This window comes from Caloenas nicobarica, chromosome 1 (assembly GCF_036013445.1).
Source record: "Caloenas nicobarica isolate bCalNic1 chromosome 1, bCalNic1.hap1, whole genome shotgun sequence".
Classification (NCBI taxonomy): Eukaryota; Metazoa; Chordata; class Aves; order Columbiformes; family Columbidae; genus Caloenas; species Caloenas nicobarica.
Window position 1 is genome coordinate 71,791,960 of NC_088245.1, and position 25,078 is coordinate 71,817,037.

Consider the following 25,078-nt stretch of genomic DNA (forward strand, 5'->3'; position numbering starts at 1 on the left):
GTGCAGAAATGTTTCTGGCACGTCTGAGGACACCTGACAGAAGGTGCTTTGTGAGCTCCTGTGAGGAGCAGGGTTAAATATCGCTAACAGCACGCCTTGGAAATCCAGGTGTCACCAAACAGGAGTGTGTGGTATGAATGAGATGAACCCTGTTATCTTTCTTGTGGGAAAGTCACTCTTTCTTTTTTTATGTGCTCTGGCTGCAGTTGTTTGGCAGTGCTTCTGATTCTCCATAAACTAGTGGTTTCAGGTAATAAATGGTACTTCTTGGCTTTTAGGTGCTGTAATTTGGCACCCTTGCAATACTTACAATTCTTGGAAAAAACAAGGCTCCTAACACAATGGTACCGGGCTATTAGACCTCTCACACTATGACAACTATTGTTGTCTGCTCAGGTAACATTTTAAACAGCTTTGTGTACTTGCAGGTGACTACATGAGATGAAGGGCAGGAGTGAACCAAGCCTGGCTTTTCTGACTCCCTTCTTGTATGCAGCAGATGGGGAGACCTGTGCTGCAACTTAAATCACAACAGTCCCAGAAATCAAGCCCTCTCTGCTCTTGCATCCTCTGTGTACAGCTTTTCTAACCACTGAGTGAAGTGCAGCTGGCTCCAAACATAGAATCACAGAACCATTTTCATTGGAAGAGACCATTAAGATCATTGAGTCCAGCCATAACCTAACTCTGGCACTAGATCATGTCACTAAGAGCCTTATCCACACATCTTTTAAATGCCTCTAGGGATGGTGATTCCAGGACTTCCCTGGGCAGCGTTTTGTATTGCTTCGTAACCCTTTCTGTGAAGAGATGTTTCCTAATATCCAATCTGAACCTTCCATGGTGCAATTTAAGGCCATTGCCTCTTATCCTGTTGCTTGTTACTTGGGAGGAGAGACCAACACCCTCCATGCTACAACGTCCTTTCAGGTAGTTGTAGACAGCGATAAGGTCTCCCCTCAGCCTCCTTTTCTCCAAGCTGAACAGCCCCAGTTCCCCCAGCTGCTCCTCAGAAGACTTGTTCTCCAGGCCCCTCACCAGCCTCATCTGCAAACAGACACAACAATGCTTGAAGAATGCAATTTGCTTAATTGCGTTCTGCTGCACCAAGAGAGAACATCCTTCATCCTTATTTTGGTTCTTGGCTCAGTATCTCACTGCTGGCATGGCACCATTGTCCTACTGTGCATTTCCCCAAATGCCCTGTCTTTGTTTCAAGGTTTGCATCATAGGTTCTGCTTCTGTGGCTGCTGTCACCTGAGAGTAGTTTCATTATGTTAAATGAGTGTCACCTGAAACATGAGCCAGCATTTTGGAGATAGTATAATTAATAAGACAGTGCACCTGGTTCCATGACCAAATGCAAGACACGCTGGCTAGAATGTTATTGCTGCTAAAATGCATTCAGCTGACAAAGCACAACACTGATCTTACAGGGGTTCAATATGTGATAACAGTGCGAAGGTAAAAATCACTGCCTGCATTAGAGGTTCCTGTTTCTGAGCAAGGTTGTGTTTAATTACTGAACTGTGGTCCTAATGTCAGCTTTTTCTAGAATTGTGAAAGGGAATAAGAACTGTGGAGAATGCTTTCATTTATTTTCCTCTAAGATGGGCCAATATAGGTCTCCAGGGCTGTGAGGTTTGGGGAGGGGGGGCATGGTTTTGTTTTGCATTTTTCGTTTGTTTGTTGTTTGGGGGTTTTTTTTTTACATATTTTTATCTGAAAAAATGACAAGTCATAACGTTTGATTTTGAGACATAAACCACAAATTGCTCAGATTCTCAACAAAACTTTTAAAAGGTAGTTCATGCTTGTACTTCATTGCTGTTCTTACCACAAAAAGAAATGAATATACCTTCCCTCTAAAGGTTGTCTTTATTTTTTTTCAGTATAAAGGCACTATATTTCTTTTGTTCAGATACGCTACGTATCAGTCTCCACAGGTTCCTGTGGAAGGTGATGGCTTCTTTATGCTTCAGTTTACAGCTGGCTGTTTAGGATGCACTGGCATCTCTCATCCAGTATTCCCATTCTGTGGACCTTTTCTGGGATTTGGCTGACAAACTCTACACTTCGATTTCTGTTTAACACTGGTTTTCTGGGAAATCAGGTTATCCACATTAGATAATGTAGGGAGAGATCCTGGCTCATAATTAAGACTGTAATAGGATGTAACAGATACTCCGTCAGCTTGATTCCTGCAGTTTTAAGTGATATTGTACTAGCTCAAGTTTGTACAAGCCAAAGAGATGTTAATCAGTTTCAAAAAGCATGAAGCAATTCAGTGCAGATTTGTTTATAGATTTTAGTGGCAGGATGGTGCTAGGGCTAAAAATTTAACTAAATAGTGAGAAGCTGAAGCCTATCTGAAATGTAAGAAGAAGTAAACCAGGGTATAAGCACTTAGTCTTAGAAGCATGAGCTGACCCTTTAAAGGTTCCTAAACATATAAAAACCTGACAACAGGAAATTAAGGCTGTACCTGAGACATGGAGAAGTTAACCTTTGATCCAACTAGTTAAACAGTATAAAATTCCTGTCAGTCGCAACAGAGGCCTTGAAGCTTCCTATATCTCAACAATAATTTTAACAAGAACATACAGAGTTTAACACAGAGACCACCTTGGGAGACTTTCATGAACAATATGCCTGCCTGTTTTTAAGAGTGGAAGTTGAAGGAGTAGAGAATTCTTGACTTTTAAAAAATGTTTCACGAGATGACTTCTAATTTAGAATGGCAATATCCATGGCCTGCCTCCTCATGATACAAACAGCAAAAATGAAACTGAGATGGTGCGTCTCAGTCTGCTTGCATCAGATGACCTTACAGGGGCACGTCCTGAATTGAACCCATGGCAGCGTTCTGTATCCCAGTTGAGACATCAGTGATCCTGATGACTTATGTATTGCATGAATTCATGACAGCCTGGGACAAGCAGATATTTTGGATCTCTGAACATTCCTGGGTCTTGTTGAGGATTGTAACTATTTTTCTGTCAGTTATTTTAGTCTAAAGTAGGGGTTTGCTTTTGTTCTTACCTATGGTCCAGCTTCAGTTCTTCTAGGGAAAAAAAAAAAAAAAGTGTAGGCAGCTTGTAATGTGGACTATAGATGAAAAGACAATTGAATAATTTCATCCTGCCTCACTGACTGGACTCCCATCTTCTGTAGGTAGCCCCTTTAAGCTTACCTTGATATACTGAGGACTTAAATCACTATGGAACCTGCTGCAGCAGTCATTTCAGGGCTGGTGGTAATGCTCTGAAGAATTTTAGGGTATGGCTGGTAAAGAAGCTTCCTCATTGCCTCAGCTGAGTATAGCTATTTGTACTTAATATTCATGTAGAAAGGAGAGATATATGGAAAACAAAAAAGAAAATAAAATACTGAATGTATTTCTGAAAACATTCAGAAAACGTTGAATTACTTACATTTGAGATGAAAACCTAAGTTACAAGGAAAGCAGAAAGTTGTTTATTTTAACTGGAGAAGTGCATGAGTTTATTAGGACTAAAAGCAACTTTTTTTTTTTTTCAAATCCAGCTAAAATTATTGATATAAATAGGCTGTAATAAGCTATACTAGATACAACGTAAATGGGAATTAAAGGCAGAATGTTACAAAGACAGAAAGCTGGAGAAATGAAGATAACTAATTCTTCAAATATATTAAATGCAAGAAGGCTACACGTTGCTTTCTTTGGTGTATTGATTCTTATACTTGATCTTGCATTGACTGAACTGAACGCAAACACTTTAACACAGAAACAGTACTTTACAGTTGAAGGCGCATCCTCAAATAGGCAGGTTCTGCACAAAAGCAGGACTGCATGTAAACTGGACTTAAAACCAGAGAGTTCTAATAAAGAACAAAGTCCCTGGTCCATACTTTGACTTTATCTACAGTGGCTAAATATCTCAGTGTTTTCTATAAGTGTGCAAAATGGTGCATGCAAAACCACGTCAGCTATCAGATTAAGACCAGCAGGGAAGTGCCACTTCATTGCATATGCGTAGTCACGGTTATTTTGTACACGGCATGTATCGACACGTAATAAAAATCTTTGTCAACAGTCATTGTTCTACTTCGAGTGGGAGGCAAAGTAAAAAAAAAAAAGTCATTTCAGATGGCTTATTGGTACACTTGTTCAGAAGAGAGGTGACCTTTGTGAAACAGATTCTTCAGCTTGATACCTCTTAAGGTGCGGGCAATCATCACAGTGGCTTCTGAAAACTTCGCTTAACTCAAGTGGGTTTTCTAATGCTGTTAAGGACTTTTAACAGTATGCAGAGACTGAGCTAAATTTAGGTACAAAGAAATATTTGCCTATCTAAAAACCAGTAGACTTGCACGATCAAATAGATAAATTGTTCTAAATGAAAATTACACTATGGAGATCAGTATCGAGATATCAAGAGGATATTCAAATGGAAAACTCTCCTCAACTATATCGTGCTTTGCACTTAGCACCTTCCTTCTCAGGAACTCAAAGCTCTTAGTATGCTAATACTAGTGAATTTAGCCTCACAACATGCAGTGAGGTAGGTAAGTTTACCCCCATTTCACAGATGGGAAAACCGAGGCAGAATTCTGAAGCGATTTGCCCGAGGTCCTGCAACTTGTCAGTGGCAAAACCAGGAATATATTTTCAGAAGTCCAGATCCCAGACCTCTGTCCAATCAAAGTCCCTCCCTACTACCACAAAGCAAGCAATATATGCAACTTTTTTTTCCTCCTACTGCTGCCATAGTCCTGCTGACACAGAGGAAGTGAATGATTTTTCCTGATTGAACTCCTGCTTTCTTTGGCAAAAAGCACCTGGTTCTGTCAAAGTGCTGTATTATGCTCTTTGCAGAGGCGTTTCTTCTGAGGCACAATATAAAAACAAAAATATGGTTTTGCCATGGCAGGGAGACTGTACAGGTCCAAACAAAGCAGAGTCTTATTTCTTGCAGAAGACCTGCTGCTTGGCATTCTTTACACGTTGCTCCTCCTTCAGGTTCTTCTGCCTTGCCTGTTTGCTGGAGATGAGTTCCACGTGTTCTGCAGGGAACCAGCCTCTCTCCCGGTCTGAAAGTTTTACTCCTTCCATCCATCCTGCAGTATGAGGAAAAGCACAACATGAAGAAAAATAGTCAAACATTTTATCATTCTTCCCAAAAAGCATCCACCCTTCAACAAGGCCCTAAGGTCAAAGAAAAAGATCCTCTTTCAGCTTCCAAATAAAGTGTGTTAATGAAGAGTCTCTTCATCCTCTCAATCCAACAGTCAGGAATGAGAGGCTCCTTCTGAAGTTCAGTTATGTCATTAAAGCTTTACAACTTCCTCCATGTAATTTAAGATAGCCATTGTTCATTCTGCTCACCATCATTGCTGTTCTGCATAACCATGATGATATCTGCTTTCTCCAGAGCCAGCTCATCATTTTCTCGAGCCTTGTAGGTCTTTATGCACTGAACCTGTGGTGCATCTAAAGGGGAGGAAAGATCAAAATAGTATACTATTAATATAAAGCAACAATAAAACTGTGTGGATCAGCCCCAGGGGAGGTAGGGGATAACAGACTGCCCAAACACTAAAGAGCAGAGAACTGGGAAACTGCAGGTCTTCTACCTTATATGAGGAAGAAAAATGGATGAAAAAACTGGCAGAACCTGGCACTGAGGGAAAGCCCAATAAAGTCTTATCTATTTACAAAAAAGCAAGTATTCTACCTCAGAGCAATTTCTGAGATGTTCCACCCCACAGTGACTCCAACTCCTCTGAGCCCGCCCACCCCCATTTCTGTAGTAGCAGAGCAGTCTCACCAGGGCATTCCAGGAGGTCCAGTTCTCCTCGCGGAGGAGCCAAAGCAGAGATCCACCTCAGCTTCTCACTGCTGGAAAACACCACCAGATAGGTGTCAGGATTCAACGTGAGGGACAGCAGTCTGATGACAGGAACTGGGTGCGGGGTGTGTACAGGTTTACTCAAAGAGGGGTCAGGGAGGGGGTGCTTAGAGGAAACAGAGAAAACAGAGAAAGGGGACGGGAAAAGGCAAAACCTCCCATTTTTGAAGGCTGACGGTATGACATAATGTATTGTACAGCAGCTATGATGAGAGAGGAGCAAGGTGGTTCATTAGGGGCTTGTTATGGCAAAAGGCTGTTTTTCCAAGTCCTCTGCCTAGCAGCTGCATTTGATATTTCAGCATTTGGGTAGCTGAGGGGCAACCGTCAGGCTCCTGGGAGGTGTCTGGCTATGGTAATGCGATATATTGAGGGTAACCTTGAGCTCTTACTGTGTCTCTGTACGAAACAAAAACTCCACTCTCTTTCCCTGGTAATTCTGAAGTAGAAAGAGACGGAAAACATTTTTGTTTGTTCCATGTAGTTTCATCTCGCACTTCTCCCCACGCACATCTGAGAAAGCAGCGTGATCAAATACAACAAAACGTCCACCCCTGCAGGTAAAGAGGAGGAACAAAACAAGTTGTGAGTTTTAAGGTGATGTGGGTTACAAAGTGAGTCCATGTAGATTTCTGATGTCAGGAAAGCAAAAAGTTTTTAATGAGTCTTCATCTGCTTCAGGCACCTTAAGCTTTGTTCCTATTAGAAGTCTCAGAAGGCCAAAGAAGAGAGAAGGGACTTAATGAAAAGAGTAAAAATACTGAGCTCTGTCCTGTTAGAATTTTATTTGACAGCTTAAAGACAAGACTGCCCTCCCAAAATCCCAACACAACCAAAAAACAACTCTCTTAGTTTCTTGACAAACCCGTGATTTGCACACTCGCTAATCTTCACACTGTCCTTTAGGAAGAAATTATTTACCAAGTAAAACTAGAATAAATGGTTATTACTGAAGTGTTTCACATTAAAGAGATAGAGAGGCAGAATAGAAGTGTTGCACTAGGGACCAGAAGATACCTTGTTATATTATCACGTGTTGTAATTAAGAGTTGGGAATATCAGATTCCACATAGTTGCATGATACTCACATAATGTAGGATTAGGAGAGTGACTTGACAAATGCTGCCACTCGCTGGCAGGCAGAGGGAAAGGACTCTTTCACCAAAGCACAGACCCAGAAAGAGACAGGTATTTTAGAAGGGGCAGCGAGAATTGTGTTGAAGCACTCACTCCTTCGGCCGAGATAGGAGCAGACAGTCATTGAAAAGATGTAGGTAGATGGGACGGGTGGTGACTTTCCATTTTGGACTCAGGTTGTTGAAGTCCAGTGCTGTCAACTCACCACACTTCACAAGTCGCCTCGACTGTGAGATGAGTGGGAATATCTGCAAGAGAGAAAAGAATATTTCTTTCAAGTGTTTACAAGGAAATGTGTATCTTTGAACTTTGGTTTTGCATTTTTGCCCTTATCTAGAGGAAGCACGCTTTCATCTCCCAGCTGGACAGCCCGTAAGTCATGGTAGGCACTCTCAACTCAAAGCTGACATGAACAACTGGGTAAGGGAAGCACTGATGAAGAGCTGACCTGTGTATGATACTCTGTTTCAACGGTTCTGTGTATATTGGAGAGGAGAACAAAAAGTAAGCACAAGTGACTTTGTGAGGAAAGAGGAAAAAACACATTAGGCTAGAGCAAGGCCCAGGGAATGGACAAGCTCACCTTGCACTCAAATTCAATCTTCTGGCTGAGGTAGATCAGCTCTTCAGTGCTCTTCATGCGCTGGACATTTTCATTGCAATCCTTGATAAGCTGCAGAGGAAAAGTCAATCAGTGAGGTGGGAGCAGAACTGCCTGGTGGGATCAGTACTACTCCTAGGAGACCCTCAAGAGTCACTGTAAGTGACAACTCCTTGGGCATTCTCCTGCAAAAAAAATATTTTTCTAGGTGAGCATACTAAACTTCTGCATACCTATAATGATCATCCTTCTTTCTTAAAGAAGATATTCTTTAGATGAGGTCTCTGTGATAAGTATTTTAATTAACTTTGGGATCCTGTGGGGGGATACTAGAGACATCTCTCCCAGGTGACAGAGGTTGAATTGCTGGTCACTTGGAAGCAACTCTTATTAGATGCTCTACTGAAAACACAAGAGGCTGATTAAATAAACATTGGCCCTGATTTTCCACAACCCTGAGCTCGTTGCCAGTACGAGTGAGGACAGGACACAAAGAAACAGAGGTACTTCAACCTGTAAAAGCTGCCTACATAGCTGCCTGAGGTGATACAGAACAGCTGCATAACAGTGTTACAGAGATTATGCTGGCTTTAACACAGCTGGAGTCTAAGGATTTCAGGGTATGACATCTTGCCTACCTACCTCAGATGGAAGTGTTTCGTGAGCTGTGCAGCACATAGGTGCAGTCCAAAGAGTCTTAAGGAGGTATATGTCATGTTGAAATGGTCTTTAGGTTTGAGTTAGAGAATAGGAGAAAGTTTGTAAGGAAGGGAGTGACACTCCAGTAAGGTCAAATCATCACTAGACAGAAAAGGAGCTAGCTGAGGAACAAGTCCACCTTATGCTGCTATACAAATTTTAAATAGCAAGTTGTCCCAGAAGACTTTAAATCTTGCCTTTCTAATAAATAAGATAGAGGAAGGGATGTAATTGAGTAATGCCTTGCCATCTTTTTCTTCTTTTAAAGCATGATTTTCTTGCAGAGGCTAGGGTAAGAGTTGATCACTAATTAGAGACAAAGATTAGGAACACAAAGGGGAAATGGTGGTTAAGAGACTGGAAAGAGTGAGTCCGGAAAAAAAGTAGTTTGAAATCATTGGTGCAGGTTCAGTTGCATCAGAGCTGGTTCCTGCTTCGGTGCTTTCTGCTCACAGCTACCACTGCACATGCAGGAGAATCACATGAACACAGTAATTTGCTACTGGTGAGGTTCAATGATAAGGGCCCTTGACAAGGCTGAGGATCAATGAAAAGGACTGGGCCACTTAGGTGCCCTGCAGCTGTGTGATGCAGCATGGCTGTGGAGAATCACAGAATATCCTGAGTTGGAAGGGACCCACGAGGATCATCCAGTCCAACTCCTGACTCCATACAGGGCAAACTAGAAGTCAAACCAGATATCTAAGAGTGTTGTCCAAACACTTCTTGAACACTCATCAGGCTTGACACTATGCCTGCTTCCCTGAGGAGCTTGTTCCAGTGCTTGATCATCCTCTCAGTAAAGAACTTCTTCCTAATATCCAATCTGAACTTCCCCTGACACAGCTTTGAGCCATTCCCTTGCATCCAGAGAGAAGAGACCAGCACCTCCTTCTCTCCTCCCCGTCACAAGGAAGTTGTAGACAGCAATGAGGTCACCCCTCAGTCTCCTCTAAGCTGAACAAACCTCACATCGTATCCTCAGCCACTCCTCACAAGTCACGCCCTTTCACTATCTTTGTTACTCTCCTTTGGACACATTATGGTATTTTTATATCCTTATATTGTGGAGCTCAAAACTGCACACAGTACTTGAGGTGAGTCCACACCAATGCTGAGTATAGTGGGACAATCACTTCTTTTGACCAATCAGCTATGCTGTGCTTAATGCACCCAGGATACAAGTGGCCCTTTTGGCTGCCAGGGCACATTGTTGACTCTTATTGAGGGTGCCATCAACCAAAACCGCCAGATCCCTTTCTGCAGGATGGGCTGAAGGCCTTACCTTTTCAAGTGCATCATAGGCCTGTGTTGCTTGCACTTCCTCCTCAGACCCCGGTCGAGTTCTCTTCAGGATATTCTGCATGAAAGATGATGTTTTTCATAATGCAAACAGAGAAAGCTGGACATGTGTATCTGGGAGGGGTAGGAGAAACAAGGAGACACCAAGATGCCAGCCTCAAAGGAAACTAAAGTAATAGTAGGTAATGAGATGTGGAAATAACAAGGCCAGAAATTTGAGATGCAGAATGTCACTGATAAGCTGCATTGAACAGGGCATCCCTGACAAAATCTAAAACATATTAACTATCACATCCAAGTTACATGGCATAGGAAGCAACCACTAATCCCAGCACAAACAGCCTTACAAACAGAGTTGTTCTTTGCCTGATACTCCTTTTCTCCTGTTCAAAAAAAGGCTCAAATAATCAAAAAGAAGAATTTCATAGAAAGAGCTCAAAATGAATTCATTAGCAATTTGCTGGTTCCCTGTCTGGAAGTCTCCTGTTAGTCAGTGTTGCAGGCAAAGAGTAGAGACAGGCTGCCTTCCAGAGAGCAGCCAAGGAGCCTTTGCTTTGTTTTCCTAGCAGGAAGCCAAAAAAGTTCAATAAAATGTAAATCAACAATGTTCCAAGAAGACTCCATAAATTATTTATTGGAGTACAACTGAAATAGTGTTGCAACAAAATCCTAACTGGTATATAAACTACATTGCCTCACAGAGGCTATTATATCCGATTCATGGTGCTGGTCTAACGCACAGCAAGCATTTGTACAATGACAAACGGGTTTGTTTTTGCAAAGGCATATTCACAATATATGCAACAGAGTAGCTTTAAAGCATCTTGCTAAACTTGTCAGAGGTGCAACACGAAAGGCTGTACGCTGCCATTCCCCCCGTGCTTGGAGCCAGCATATATTTATATGACCTTCAGACATGAAGAAGGGTCAGCTTGAGAGAAACTGTAGGAAAACAGAGAATCACCACAGTTACCTGTAGGAGGAGTTTGAGTCGAGTGATGCGCTGGAAAGGCAGGATGAGGAAGGATTTAAGTGAGAGGCGCTGGCATACTGGATCACTTTCCAGTCTCTCCAGGACTTGCTGGAACCCTGCATTTCCATTTCTGTGCAAGTGGTAAAGAAAGAAGACATCCAGGCATCAGAACACATAAATAGTCTTCCTAATATCAGATTTCAGTGAGTGTTGGAACACTCCCAAGAGTTGGGTTTTGTCCCTGGGCCAAGAGATGTCAAGAAACTGCACCATTCTGCTGAGGAAGGACAAGTATGGGTCTCTAACAGCTATAGAAAGACAGCAGTGTAACTGTTGTTATATCTTTCCTCTTTCTGCCACAGCCCTCTGGAATATAAGCCAAAAGTAACATCTGCATTTCAATTGCCCCTGTTAGTAGGGCACCTTTCACAGAGAGAGTGGTGGTTTGTATTCTTCCTTTATGCTGAATGGTCCAGCTCCAGGGGCTGTATTCAGGGTCTGGAAACAGCTGTCTCCCCTCTCTTGCTACTCCTGAGAGGAGCTGCCTTCCCCCGTAATGTCTCTCTTACCTTCTTAGACCCGGTCACTGCCATCCAGTTTTGTGTGTTGGGCAGTAGGACATACAAGGCTCATAGTATGAGAGTAATACCTGCCACCAGAATAGCCAATCCCACATCCTTGAAGAGATGTGGAAGAAGGTTGTAGGCCCAGCAGACATTGCCCTAGACAATATCCTGGAGGTCCTTTCTGTGTGGAACCGAGCCTTCCCTGAAGGGAATCAATTGCAACACTGGATCTCTCCCGGTCAGCAGCACCCAGAGATGGTGCCTGAATAGCCTGTTGGGAACAGCGTCTTCCCCTGGAATCACTGTAGCTTCACTGCAACTGGGTTATTGCAAAGGGAAGCAGCCAGTGCAGAAGTGGCCAGGACACTTTGCTCAGGACTGGGCCCATGCCTGAGCAATGCTTGGTTGTGCCACCGGGTACAGAAGAGGAGGGCAAGAGATGTTCCACTCCACCACCCAGAGCAAAACAGACCAACAGTGGCCCTAGGATTTTCAATCAATTTTAAAGACTCCTGGATAGCCAGTTTAAGCTTACTGACAGCAGCCATATTTTTCTTAGTTACAGAATCACAGAATGGTTCAGGTTGAAACTGTCACTTTCTGGTTCTTAATAGTCTGAAAATCACTATCCAGGACAGTAATTTTTGCTCTATTTGGTGGAGAGTAGACAGAGAATAGCCTGCAATAGAATCAGATATTCATTATTCTTTCCCTTTCCAGCACTATGGGAGAAAAGCCTGCAGCAGCTATGTCCTGCTGTCCCAAATACCATTGAATTGAAGAAGGTTCCTGCCTGTTCTTCTGGGAATGTAGTGGGAGCACTGGCCAACAGCCTGTACCTGCAGTATTGTCCATCATTCGAAAGCGTGAATATTCAAGGTGCAGCAAGGAAGTAAGGGAGAAGGGGGCAGCAAAGGAGAAAACTTACAGTAATCGCTGGAAGGTTTGCTCCTGATACGTCTGGTTTGTTACATATGGTAGATAGACCCTGCGGAACTCAGGGGCATGTTTCAGAGCCACATCGCACACATGGAAGGTGAACATGTTCTCCTCAAATTTCTCCTCCAAGTCAAAGAGGAAACTGCAGCACATAGTTGTGGTGCCATAAAAGGAGAGGGAAATACCAGGGTCATTTACTAAAGCAGGAATGTTCTTAGTCCACTAAACTCCTGTCAGCCTGTATATAAGTCCAAGACAGCTTTTTACTTCTAGAGAGAGCATAAGGCCTGCACAATGACAACTTAGGGCTATAAATCAGCAAGGAAGAACCAGAGGCAAAAGACCTCTGTTCCTGAGAGGTCACACTTGCTAAAGGCATGGTCAAGAAACAACTGGAAATTAAGACATTACAAGAATAACCCCACTAGTAGAGATGGAAAAGGTAGCAGCAAACCTTACTAACTTAGCAATACATGTAGCCAAGCCTTGCAGGAGAAAAGCAGAACAGAATCCAGCAACATACAGGATTCCTTGCATGTGGGGTCATGTCTATATTTTAACTTACTTTCTCTCTCTCTCTTTTTTTTTTGTTTGTTTAGTTTTGTTCCGGACTCGTGCAGCTGCTGCTTCTCTCTTGTATTTGGCAGGAGCTGCATTTGGTTTTGGCCAAAGTCTAATTAGTCAAGTTTAGTTGTAGTTGAAGCCAATACGGCACGCCTACAGTAGCATTTTGAATATTGTGACCTCCTGCAATGAGCTCTGCATACAATTGCTCCATATATCTGGGACTTAACACCAAGATTTACATTGCCCTGTCACCTAAAACAGTGAATGTTCCTTTCAGGGCAGCACTGGTATGCAATGTACCTTGAAGGCCAGTGAACATACAGGAGTGAGAGATGTCATGGAATGGAATGATGGGCTGTGTCTGTGCTTCGTGGAGGGCGTTAGTCCTGGAAGAAAAGGTCCATGTCTCACCTGGCACTGACATCACGTACATCATGAAGGCGGGAGAAAAGCCACTGACGCTCTTGGTTGGTGAGCATTGCCTGGAGCTCTGCTGATCGCTGGAAGTGATCCACAGCCACATTTAAACTGCGCAGGTATGAAGCCTCAGACATTATCAGCTCAAACTTGGCCTTGAGAGATGAAAGAAAGGAGCACAGCATCAGTAGACTACTCAAGTCTGATGAATCTTACAGAGGAGACAGGCAAAGGAAACCTCCCAGTACATGACATAAGCAGTGTGTAATTACAGAAGATAGGCTTCAGGAGTGAAGTGCAAGCATGGTATTATATATAGGCTGTCTTTCTTTAGAATAGAGACTTGTGGTATGACTTAAAAGAAAAATAGCTACCTGTTCTCATTTTACTTTTTATTCCCCTTCAACTCCACTTTCAGTAGGTTTCCTGTTTAACATGTTCCCATAAATTTTCCAGCATCCATATAACCCATGTTTTTCTCCTTCATCATGTTTCCCATTCTGTTGTTTTCTCGTCTTTCTCTGGATCCTCCCATGCACTTCTCGGTTCCTCTCATTTTCCTTACCCAGTTTCTCTATGTACCATTTTGCTGAGCTCATACGTCTTCCTGTTTCTTCTCAGCCCTGCAGTTCACACAGGTCAATTTGGTAAACTCACGCTCTACCACAGGAACTACAATTCACTGTGGTTTTATTAGCATCTCTCATCGCTTATGTGTGGGAGAATGCTGGAAGTCTTCTACTTTAACATTCTCTTTTTCATTGAACATGCTCCAAAATTCCTTGTTTTATCTTGTTCCAATTTCCCCATGTCTGTTTTCATGAAGTTACTGATATGGTCCAGAGTCTGTCCTTCAGTGCTCATTTTCTCTACAGTTCTGTACTTCAGCACTGTACTGCTTCACAAGCACTGGTACCACATCCTCATACTACTTATATGGGTAGAAGTGACCTCTGCATTCAACCACCTGCATTCCCAGATCAGACATTTTTGCTCTACACTTTTATCACTGTTCTGAGGACTTTGTCTGGACTACAGGCTACCCATCTACCTTGTCGCATCTGTCCATTACCTCTTGCAGCTTCTGCTCATCACGGGACATATTGAGTAGCACTCTGCTGCCCCGTATCATGGGGATGTCCTGCCAGAGGGACGCATTAGATGACACTGACAGACGTTGCAAATATGAGTCCTGGGGAGACAGCACTTTTCTCCGTAGCCTTGGGGAGCTTGGGAGACTCGACTCTATATCCTCTGCGAAAGAATCCACTCTCTTCTGGCTTTGAATGGCCTTGTTCAGAACCACATCACTGTACTCCTGATACAGCAATCTTGCTGTGAAGAGAGGCATATACATTTATACTTTCTACAGTATAGCTGCTCGTCCTCTGCTTCAACCTAGAGAAAACTCTGTTAGTGTGTCGGTTTAGGATAACTGAATACATTGGACCACATGTACCTGCTATAAGCAAAGCTCAGCAGCTCACTGAGTGTCCTGCAGGACTCTGGTTTCACTGCCCGCATGGAACACTGCTCTCTAATGCCCCCTCCCTGCTACCACGTGGCAGGAGCCCCTCTTCTTTGTGCTTACTGCAAGGGTGGGGGATGATGGAGGTGAGGGGTCTGCCACAGCACTTCAGACAGAAGGTACTTACAGGAGTTGATCAGCTTGGAGTGCCGGCGTTTGAAGTTCTCCATTGCGTCTGCAGGTTTCTTCTCTCTGTCAGGGAATAAGGATTTGGAAACAAGAAGTGAATGAAGAGCCAGAGATGGCTTATCCAGATCTCAGTAAGAGATCTGTCACAGCAAGGACCCCTCTTTCCAACAAGCTCAAGCTCCACATGCTTTACTTAACAGTTTGGCTTAAGGGAAACACTGTCCTAAAGGGACAGAAATACTTCTGTTGCAGTGGGGTACTCTCCCAGGGGACATAGACTGAAACACAGGCCTAAGTCATTTCATTACAGTTTTCTACTCCTTAGTAACATCTTTGGTCCCTCATGAAAAATGGAGAGCATCAGGTGTCTGTGCTACACAGGGATGTGGGCAAATTCTAAGGGGAGAGACTTACCGCAATATTACTGTTTCTGAACTGACAGGTGGTTCCCTGTGTGCCTTGTGAGCTTCCTCCTCTGAAGGAACAGAAGGAATTTCTGTGTATAAGACAATTAGAAAGTAAACACATAAGTCTGTTTTTAAAGTCAAGCAACAATTCAAATGATACACAGGTATCACTTACCTATACCCCACCTAAGTGGTGTGGTGGTCTTGGGTTGGAGTACAGGTGCTCTCCTGACCTTTATTTCCGGGTCAGAAACATTGCAGTTTTAATCACCCTTGGCATTACTTATACTTTACATCTGTTACTTGGCCATATTTGCTTTTCATATAAAGAAAAAGGCTGACACTTTTCAGCAATGACAGTAACTAAGAACTTTCCTCTCCAGCTGCCCAAGCAAAGTCACGTCACTGCCTATGGGCCCTGTTTGGTGCTGCTTTCCCCTTTCAGCAACTCGGGCCAGGCATCAGAGGACCAATGGACCCAAAGTCACTAGTCAGGCCTGAAAGCCTTAAGACTTTATTCTATGGATGCTGAGCCCCAAAAACTCTCAGTGACTTCTGGGGCAGAAATGCTGGGCATCTAACAAAGTCAATCCTGTCAAGAGTTTTAGAAGGGATGTGGCCTGAGAATTAATGCTGTAATCTAATTCTCACATTGATGTACTACGTAGGCATTCATGAACTGCTGCTTGAGTCATCTTCTGTTTATACCAAATGGGGAAAGTGTGGATTTTTCTTTCGTGTTGTGATGGTGTGAAGAAATTCTATATAAAATTCATCGGAAGCAGGAGAAGGAAGAAAGCCCAAAGACTGAGCTGCAAGTATGGGTCAAGGGAAAAAGCAGTACTGTGTCCTTGAATGTTTTAAAATTTGGAACCAAGAATTTATAGGTCAAACACATGAACAAATCTTGATTCAAGTGCTGCCAAACATTTTACACCCCTCCATGCTCCCCTCCTCTTCCTCTGTGCCAAAAATCCAGCATGTTGTGGAGCTTAGAAAATAAACTTAGTAAGAGCTGAGAAGAAGCAAGTATATTATAAATTCCATGATCTTTAAACAAAGAACAGACATGCACCTTGACAGCAAGTACTGTCTGAATAAGCTGCACTACAGAAGATGCATGTTTTCCATTTGTGACATCAGTGATTTGGCTTCTACGCAAGTTGGGACCTTGGATTTGACAAATTTGCATTCTTATCTGTAATCTCAAATCCTACATTCTCAGGAAGATCATCTCTTTCAGAATGTCAAATTAGAACCTAAAGGTGTCAGTTGCAAAATGAAGGGAGGTAGCAAATAAACAAAGAACTAAAACATGATGTAACAGATATGGGCTACTGAGGGTGTGTGCATGTGTCTTCCCTACTGCTTGGAAATGGGCTGCTACAAGTGCAGCAAAATGCAATGGCCATGTGATGGCGGCAGAGATGACGAGCAGAAGTTCTGAACTGAGCCCCACCAAGAAACTCGTTCGTGTAGGTAGGCCCAGATAGCTCATGTTACTGAGTAAGGGTGAGACAGATCGTTAAACATGGAGAAGGGACAAGAAGAGAAACTGGATGCAAAGTCGAGGGGTGAGGGATCCGTAAAGTGGGATAAAGTCTGTTGCAGGTCTTACTGTGAAATGAGGGGACTGAGCCCAGAGGACAAGCAGGATGCACTGGTTACAGGACAGCAGAGAGGAGCTAGGGGAAGGCAGGGAGGGGGGAGCTTGGGGCAGGACAGCAAACAGGACTACATGGCTGGAGTGAGGAACGTTACCAGAAAGGCACAAGAGCAATGCTGAGCTCTCAGCTCTCAACACATTGCCTCTTTAATTTAATCCTACATTTTGGATATCTGCAATAAACTGGGGGGAGATGGAGGAAATGACTCACCCTGCAAGATGTCAGGTGGTACTGACATCCTCTTCAGGCCCTGACGGTGCCAATCCTTGCTTTTTACTCGACGTTTAATTGTGTTTTCTTGATTGGCTGCTGGCTCCTGTGTAACTACCCTGCTCATTTTTTTGTCTGGCCAACTTGATGATTTTTCCAAGGGTGAGTGTCTGGGCATTTCTTCCTTTGGCTGAGCTATCAGGTGGTGTTCTCCTCTCTCTCCTTCCAGCCTTTGCTTGACCCTCCTCTCACCTTCTGTTTTCTCTGTGTTTGCCAGGGGAGCTTGGATGTTCTTTGCGTCCACACCAAAGAAGCCTGTCTGTTGCTCCCATCGCGACTCCCCTGAGACCTCCTCCTCTTGGCAGGTCATTCTGGTGGTTGGTGGTGATGGAGGGCTGAGCTGGAGGAAATGGATTGGATTGGTGAATGCTAGCATTGGAAGTGGCTGTGCAGAGTCTCTGCTCTTGGAGTCTGTGGATGTTATCAGGCTTTCCAGTGAGGGCCAAGAAGGGTGATCAGGTGAGGATTTTCCACACTGTATATCCATGTGCTGATCTGTTGTTTCAGGGCTGGTGTCAGAGCAGATGGCCAGTGCTTCATTTCCAACAGCAGAAAAGCTTTTGGCCAACAAACTGACCCCTGAGTCATCAGAAGTCTCTGTATCATGAGTTCCTGAGTCACCGAGATCCCACTCTCTAATTGCTGGAACAAGGTCATCTTTATCTGCTACACCTCCATCAGAACCAGAGGCTACAGTGTTAGAATGAGACACAGAGGCAGTATGGCTTATAGTAGGGTGAATGGCTAGTAACTTATTATTGTCCACACCACAGTTGAGATGTGGCCTGGAGTGGGGTACAGGAGCCAGTGGCTGGGACCTGTCACGGGCTGGAGGTTGGGGAAGGTGATTTGCATTAAGTGCAAGGGCCTGAGCTTGACCGAGGCTTTGGACATGGAAAGGAGGATGAGGAAGCTGTTTGGCATCAAGCTCAGACGCCAGAGGTAGGCTTGAGTGGGACACAGGGGACAGAGATGGTTCTTGCTGGTTCACAGCAAGGACAGCATCTTCTTCAGAGGGCCAAGTTAGGGTGCTCAGGACACTGGAGATTCTGGATGATGACTCTTTTTGGTTTAAACTGCAGTCAGACTGATCAAATACAGGCATTTGTTGTGCTTCATGATCTACATTTGTTCCTGTTTCTTTTCCTTGGATAATGGCACTTTTTTCTGGGGAGTTTTGCTGAATTGTCTCTGGGTGGTTCAGGGGAGTGGAAGTCCTGCCTGGTGTTTGGGGTGGCTCCAGAGGCCCTGCAACAATAGCCACTGTCCTCCCACCCTCAGGAAGGCTCCCCTCTAGAGGAAGACAGCTCGGGTATATTACAGAGAAAGACGACGGGCCACTAAGGTTTTCGTGAAAGCCTTCCTCAGAAGTAGCGAGCTCATGGGAAACGTTGGCCTCCCCTGGATCAGTATGTACAACAGTAGTTTTCCCTAATGTTGGGTCCTGCCCTTGTACAGAAGCAGCTTGGTTGGCTGGCTTCTCTACAGGGTCTAGCAGTTTGTTCAGGCTGGTGCTAGGACAGACCTCAGGGGTCACAGAGGCTGTTTCACGAGCACTCTCTTGCTGTGGACCAGATGTTGAAGCCACAGAGGAGAGCTCTGACGGTAAAGCTGGAATGAAGTCCTGAAGCTCAGCTTTTCCCAAATTTCCTGTAATGAGATAAGGATCTACGGGATCAGGTGGCTCCAAGTTCTTGGTACCAGAGGAAGGGTGTGCTGGAAGATAAGCCTCTGGGCTCTCTGTGCTAGAAGGTGCATCTGCTTTATCAAACCTCTGGACAGCCTTTCCATGCCCCTCACTGTGCTCGTTCTCCCTGCCCAGTCTTGTCCTGTCATCCCAGTCAGCTTCTCCAATATCCTGACCACCAATGGAAAAGCGGCCAGAGTCTTCTAGGTCTTCTGCCTGGTCAGAGACATGGCATATGTGTAGAGGTGTCATTGGAGTTTCACCCACTAGGTTCAGATTATGTGAGGACAGAGGACTGACAGTGGGTGGCTGATATTCAGAACCTGCTTCTGTGACATAAGCTTTCAGCAGTACATCCTCACTGGGATGCCGACCCACAGAAACTGGCTCTCCTGGAGGAAATGCTGGTCCTGTTCGCTCAGCCAAAACAACATTCTCCAAAGCACACAAGTCCACATTATGCTGGGGAACAGAAGATATCTCTGACCTGAAAGATGATGGTAGAGCCCTCAGTTTGAGCTCTTCCTTCTGTAGTTGTTGTTTCTGCTCATTTTGTTCCTTGTTTTTCTGATCTTTAGGGTCCAAAGATTTTCCTTCTTCCATCAGATTCTGCTCTTTGCACTCTTCATTCTCCTCTTTCTGCTGAAGTTCAGACAATACCTCCTCCTGTGCTGCTTCCTTATGCTGTGAAGTATTCACTTCTTCAGGTTTTTTAGCAGTATCCTTTACTTGGAAGGCACTCTCTGCTGGAAAGGCAGGTCTGCTCTCTGTTTTTCTGTGATCAACTCCAACGTGAAGGCATTTAGAAGTGGATGAGTTTTCTTTAGGAACAATTACTGTTCCCTGGTCTTTGACCATGCTGCTATTCCTTGTTTCACCGGCTGAGATGTTGCCTTCTCCTTGTAGTGAACTTACTTGGCTGTCATCTGTTAAGGTGGAAGACAATTGATGGGAAGAAGACAATTCTGTATTCTCTTCCACACCCTGGAGTGCTCTTATGCTTTCCTTAGCATCTTCAGAAGTGTAAGGTTTAGCCATGTCCTCTGCTTCTTCCTGTGAGGTAGGCTGCTCATCAGTTGCTGATGCCACTTTTTTGCTGCTCTGCTTCTGCTCTGCACCAGCATCAACCTCCTGCAAAGAATCTGTGGACACCTTATCCAGAAACGGTTCAGCCTTATAATGCCCCTCTGAAACAGTTTTACACACCAAGAAGCACTTAAGTGTCTCTCTTTGAGAGGAAACACCATCAGCCAAAGAAGATTTCAAATGCTGGGCCTGAGGATCTGAGCCATGATAAGCCTGTTCTGCTTGGCACTGAGTAAACTCAGTGCTGAGGTCCACAGCCTGCACAATGGCATTGCCAGGGGCTGGCTCATCCTGGACTGTGCTGAGAGAGGAACAGTCTTGGCTGCTTTCCAGGTCAACCAGCTCTATTTGCTTATGTTTCAGAGAACAATCCAGTCCACCCTCCTCTAAAAGCACTTCTCCTTCCAATTCTGAGAGTCCCTTTGGAGGCTCTGCATCACCTTGCTCTCGTTCCAGCCCTGCTGGCACATTTTGCACAGGGTTAAAGGGTCTGCCCAGCATTTCCGCTGCTTCTCCTGGAGCAGAAAGGCAGCCCTTGGGAGTGCTGAGTTCTGCTCCCTTTGCAGAGTCAGATGGGCTGGTGCTCATTTGAGCTGATGCATGAAGGGCATGATGCTCTCTGTCGACTGCTGCAGAATCCCAGGCTTCCCCCCTGGCACTGCTGGCTTCTGGGGGAGCGGTACCTCCCTCACTGGTTTCTTCAGACTCCATCAGTGACACATCCTGTTAAAGAAAAATGCATTTTTTCTATTACTGCTAGAGAATGCTATGGTGGATCTAATCGACTTAAGAGAACATTCAGAGAACAAGAAAAATCATCAAAATGTCCATAATTTTTGTGAGGCATGGTGGGCTAATACTCATGATCTCTTCTAGGGGCTAGCTGAGTCTTAGAGATCTCTTTTATTTCTACAGGGAAAGGCCTGTACTTTGGAGCTGATGGCTCTCTTTACCAATCTCACAGGGCATTATCGCAGCTGATCACAGGAATTGATTAACAAGTAGGAAAGTAAGAATTTGATTAACAAATAACTAGGAGAGGACACAAGACACAAGATATTTGAAGGCTATAAACCACATAGGTTTAGAGAACCTCTGATGTGTATGGACATATCTCCAGACTACCAAGAGAAACTGTGTTTCAAAAAGATGGACCAAATATGTTACAATTACACAAAAATTTACAAATGGTTTAATGAGTTACCAAGTTTTAGTAACCTTTTTGTAAATGTTCTATGCTCCTTCTACCTGCTGTAGAGCCAACATCGAGACAATAGCTGATAGTTTCTGGTTGCAGAGATACAGAGGTTTCAAATTGAGTCCATCTTTTGAAACAGCCTGTATATCATCATTTACTCTGCTCTTTTAGAGAGGGAAAAAAAGTCATCTCAGGATTGTTGGACAGTTTCCTAAAGGATATAGTGGAATTTCCCATGCATTATTGCATCTGAAGTTCAGACATGACAAAGCACTAGGGAATTTACATTTGGGAAATGTCTCTGAAAAATATGGTAGAATCTGATTCACCGCTTTTATCTTTTCTGGCTTCTACCTATCCCATGACCCACAATTCCTAACTTAAAAGACCAAAGAGATGAACCTTAGTGGCTCCCCTCCCTTTTCTTCTGCTTTTGGGAGACTTTCTCTCACCTGTCTTCTCTATTCTCTGTCCCCTGCTTATCAGAAATGGCTTATAAACTGCTGCTTTGGGCTGCTTGATATTCACTGGGTACCCTTGCAGTCATACTCAAGCTTGTAATTTAGGCCTGAAGGATCTGCTGCAATGTGTAGCCACAGTCAGACTTCCTCCTGAATAAAGCTTCAGTGTTCTCATCCTTCATCCCATCTTACAGATGTCAAAGTTTCCAGACATGAATGTGTAGCCCTGCACCTTTTGGTCAGAGAAACCACTGCACGTTTCTTCAGGTAAAAGCCCACTAGCTGTTCATTAGCAAAAAAAAAAAAAAAAAAAGCCTCAAAGCCTGGCTCTGGACTATTCGCAAAGCTCATGGGAAAAAAAAAAAAAAAAAATCCTTTTTTGCCCCAAACAGACAACCAAATCTATATGTTTTTTCTTTCTCTGGCACTCCTAGTTTCCCTACAATTTTAAGAGTAGCATTTTTTTTTCCGGAGTTTCAACTGCTGTTGGGGGGTGTGTGACAACTTCAACTCAGGAGACCCACAAACAGAGAAAGTCTCTGCATAGGAAGAGAAATCCTTGAGATCAATGGTGATTTTATTGTCGTGAAGTGGCTTCATAGTCACAAGAAACCTCTTCCACTCCCACACAGAAAGTAAAAGCAATAAGGACAAGATTACATCTGGATTAATTGCCCCAGTTAACTCCATGGCCAGGGCATGCCTGGCCTGAAAGCTGGTTTAGCTTATATATTTCCTTACATCAAGTGAAACAGAACACATGCTCTGAAAGCAATGAGCCTGTGCTCTGGAGTTCGAACTGGTGTTATATAACCTTTAATCATGAGGATTTTCATCATCTTGTAGCTTTAAAAAATGGGGAAAAAAAATGAGTTATCTAATTGAGTTAACTCATGAGTTAACTTTTCTGCTGAATGATTTTTTTTTCTCATAGAATCTTTATTTATATATATATATATATATATATATATATAAATGATAATCTTTCTTACAAAACCAGGTTTACTTAGAAATTTGGAATTTCACCCCCAAGTAGCAAGTAGTTGTAAATAGTTACAATTTCAACAAACAGTATGTTTCAGAGAGATATGTCCATTCAGAAAGTTCTCATAGGGCTTCTTCCATCTCTTACTGCTGTCAGTTAACAGCCAACTATTTTGATGCTGCTAAACCATCTTTTGAAACTGTTGCACATGTGAAGGTACAGGACTGTCAGAAAGAAGATGCAGCACAGAAACAAGAGAGCTTGGCAGAGCACAGAAAGCTGCAGGGTCATAAACTTCTAAGAGGCCACCTCATCCAAGGCGCGATCAGCTTCACCTGTGTCAGCCCCAATAGGCACATCTACCCCTCCTTTAATGAGGGCTCCATGATCACATCAGGTCAGCCTTGTGCTACCCCGCTCTTAGCTCTTCCTGCTACAAGACTTAAGCCTCCCCTGCTACCTGACTAGAAAAATACTGCTTATCACATCTAATACAAGCAGTTTTCAAAAAAGCTCTCCAGGAGCAGGGAGACTAGGGAGATGGGTGGTCTTGGACATAAGCTGATGGCTAAGGAAGGTTTATTACTACTAAAGACAGGGTAGTCTATAAAGGTCTAAAGAGCAAGATGCTCAAACTCAAGCCCACGCTTTGTGAGGGGAAGAAGAAATCCTGTGCACTGTGCTGTTACAGATGTACACAACACTGAATTTCCTCTTATTAAGCTCAAAGACCCACCTTCCACTTCCCTGGCTCTGTTGCAAGGGATTTGGACAGGTGAAAGGAAAAGTTTAAAGCTGCATTTGGAGTGGTTCCCTGATGATACCAGGAGACAGGGTAGAGGGAGGTGCACAGCAGATCAACACTGGAAGCTGCCAAATGAGATTTGTCTCATCATATTACTGCCAGGTTTTGCACACCTCAGGGAGAGCAAGAGAGAAGCTTTGGGAAGTGAGGCAGAAGAAGGGACAGGCAAACTTTCTGCAGAGATGGTGGGGGAGGACTTGTACATCTCATCAGGGAAACAGTTAAGCTCCTGCTCGAAGGCTGGTGCGCAGTAGTGAAAGCCGCAGATGTGCCTGCAATAAGGATTTTGTGGAGATGGAAGAGACAATAATAAAACAAGCCTGACTATACCTGTAGCCTTCACATACAGAGGAGCTACCCACAAGGGCCCAGTAGCTACCAGAAGAGGTTACCTGTGGAGCGTGGCCATGTTATGCTCCCACCGCAGGTCAGCTTAGCCCTCTGCTAGAGGAGGGCCTGGGAGACCCCCAGGAGCTGGGCTAGCCAAAGCAAACTTTCAATTAGCATTTGCAATGGGACCAGTAACATAACAGACAAGCATCCAGGAGCCTCATCTGGCAACTGCCAGCTTCTAGCAGGCTACACAAACCCTCCCAGAAACCTCACTATTATCACTGTTGGTGCTTACAAGTGTTTCACATCTCCCTGGATCAGATATCGAGCACACCATCTCTCCCTCATGTTTAGGTAGTTTAGACAGTTACACTTTAGATAGTTACAGCCACACTCTTCTCCCAAGAAGGCCTGGAAATCCAGGACTTCAGCTCACATGCACACAGCTGTGCGAAGCAGCTGCTGCTTAACTCATCAGTGACTCTGAGTGCACAAACTCACTGCAAGCTGGAACTGCGAGAAGGTGCAGCTGGCTGCACGCCAGCAGGAAAACAAAGCAGCAATGCTTGGTTGTACTGCAGTAGGGAGCACAAGATTTGAGAGGGGAAGGGTTCAGATGGTGGCCAGCTAAGTAAAACAGGAGGGCAATGAAAGCACTAGCGGACAAAACAATTCCTGCGATGAGGCACACATCCATCCGCAGCTTTCCCAGATTACAAAAGGCAATGTGAATGTCATACTTCCTTCCAGTGTGGGTTAATTCACCTGGACGGAGATGACAAACACTTCTGGTTTTAAATAGAAAGTACCTCACCTTCCCTACCCACCTCCTCCAACAAACAAGAAAGGAGAAAAAACAAGTGCTATCAAGCACAGACAAGCCCTTCAGCTAGCCAGGGAACAAGGCAACACAGAAATAAGTGGAGTCCCGAGATCCTCCTCCTCCTCCAAAACCAGGAAGAAACTGAGCTTTTCAGTGTGCCACTTTCCCTCTCCCCATGCGGTGCTGGCCTCAGCCCCCGCAGCAGGGTGGGCCGTGCTCCCCGTCCTGCTCCCCTCACCTTGGGTACTGGAGCGGCCCACACACTCGGGCTGCTGCCAACACACTGCTGGCAGAGAAAGCCCTGCCCTGCATCACCAGGCCCAGCCGCCCCACTGGAAATGCACCAGCAGCCAGAGATGACCCACAGCCCACCGGGCTGCCAGTGGGTGCACTAGGGGCTCTTCTCTCCAGCCCTCCACCTTTTCTCCAAGGGAACAGCAAGAGCTTCTGGCTGTGAGAGGTGAAAGCCACTCATAAGCAGTGTGGACAAGGACACCAATTTGAGTGGTGTGGACAAGGACACTGATTTTTCTTATTAAAACCAACGCCTTCCCAAGCAACCCATTACTTGGGCATATCCTCACTGGTGCAGCCACAGCTTGCTGTA

The 25,078-nt window shown here is 44.3% G+C and overlaps 1 protein-coding gene across 1 annotated transcript; it reads right to left on the reverse strand.

Annotated features, from left to right (window-relative positions):
* Positions 1-3,635: 3,635 nt before the first annotated feature.
* On the reverse strand, positions 3,636-20,577 carry ARHGEF5 (Rho guanine nucleotide exchange factor 5). The gene is made up of 14 exons (XM_065647974.1): positions 17,034-20,577; positions 15,164-15,245; positions 14,748-14,812; positions 14,165-14,427; positions 13,087-13,247; positions 12,098-12,250; positions 10,604-10,733; positions 9,614-9,688; positions 7,612-7,701; positions 7,122-7,276; positions 6,284-6,445; positions 5,811-5,881; positions 5,369-5,473; positions 3,636-5,100 (listed from the first exon to the last, which is right to left on the reverse strand). Exons 1-14 carry the CDS (start codon positions 20,575-20,577, stop codon positions 4,946-4,948), a joined length of 5,211 nt encoding a protein of 1,736 aa, XP_065504046.1. The 3' UTR covers positions 3,636-4,945.
* Between the last annotated feature and the right edge of the window lie 4,501 nt (positions 20,578-25,078).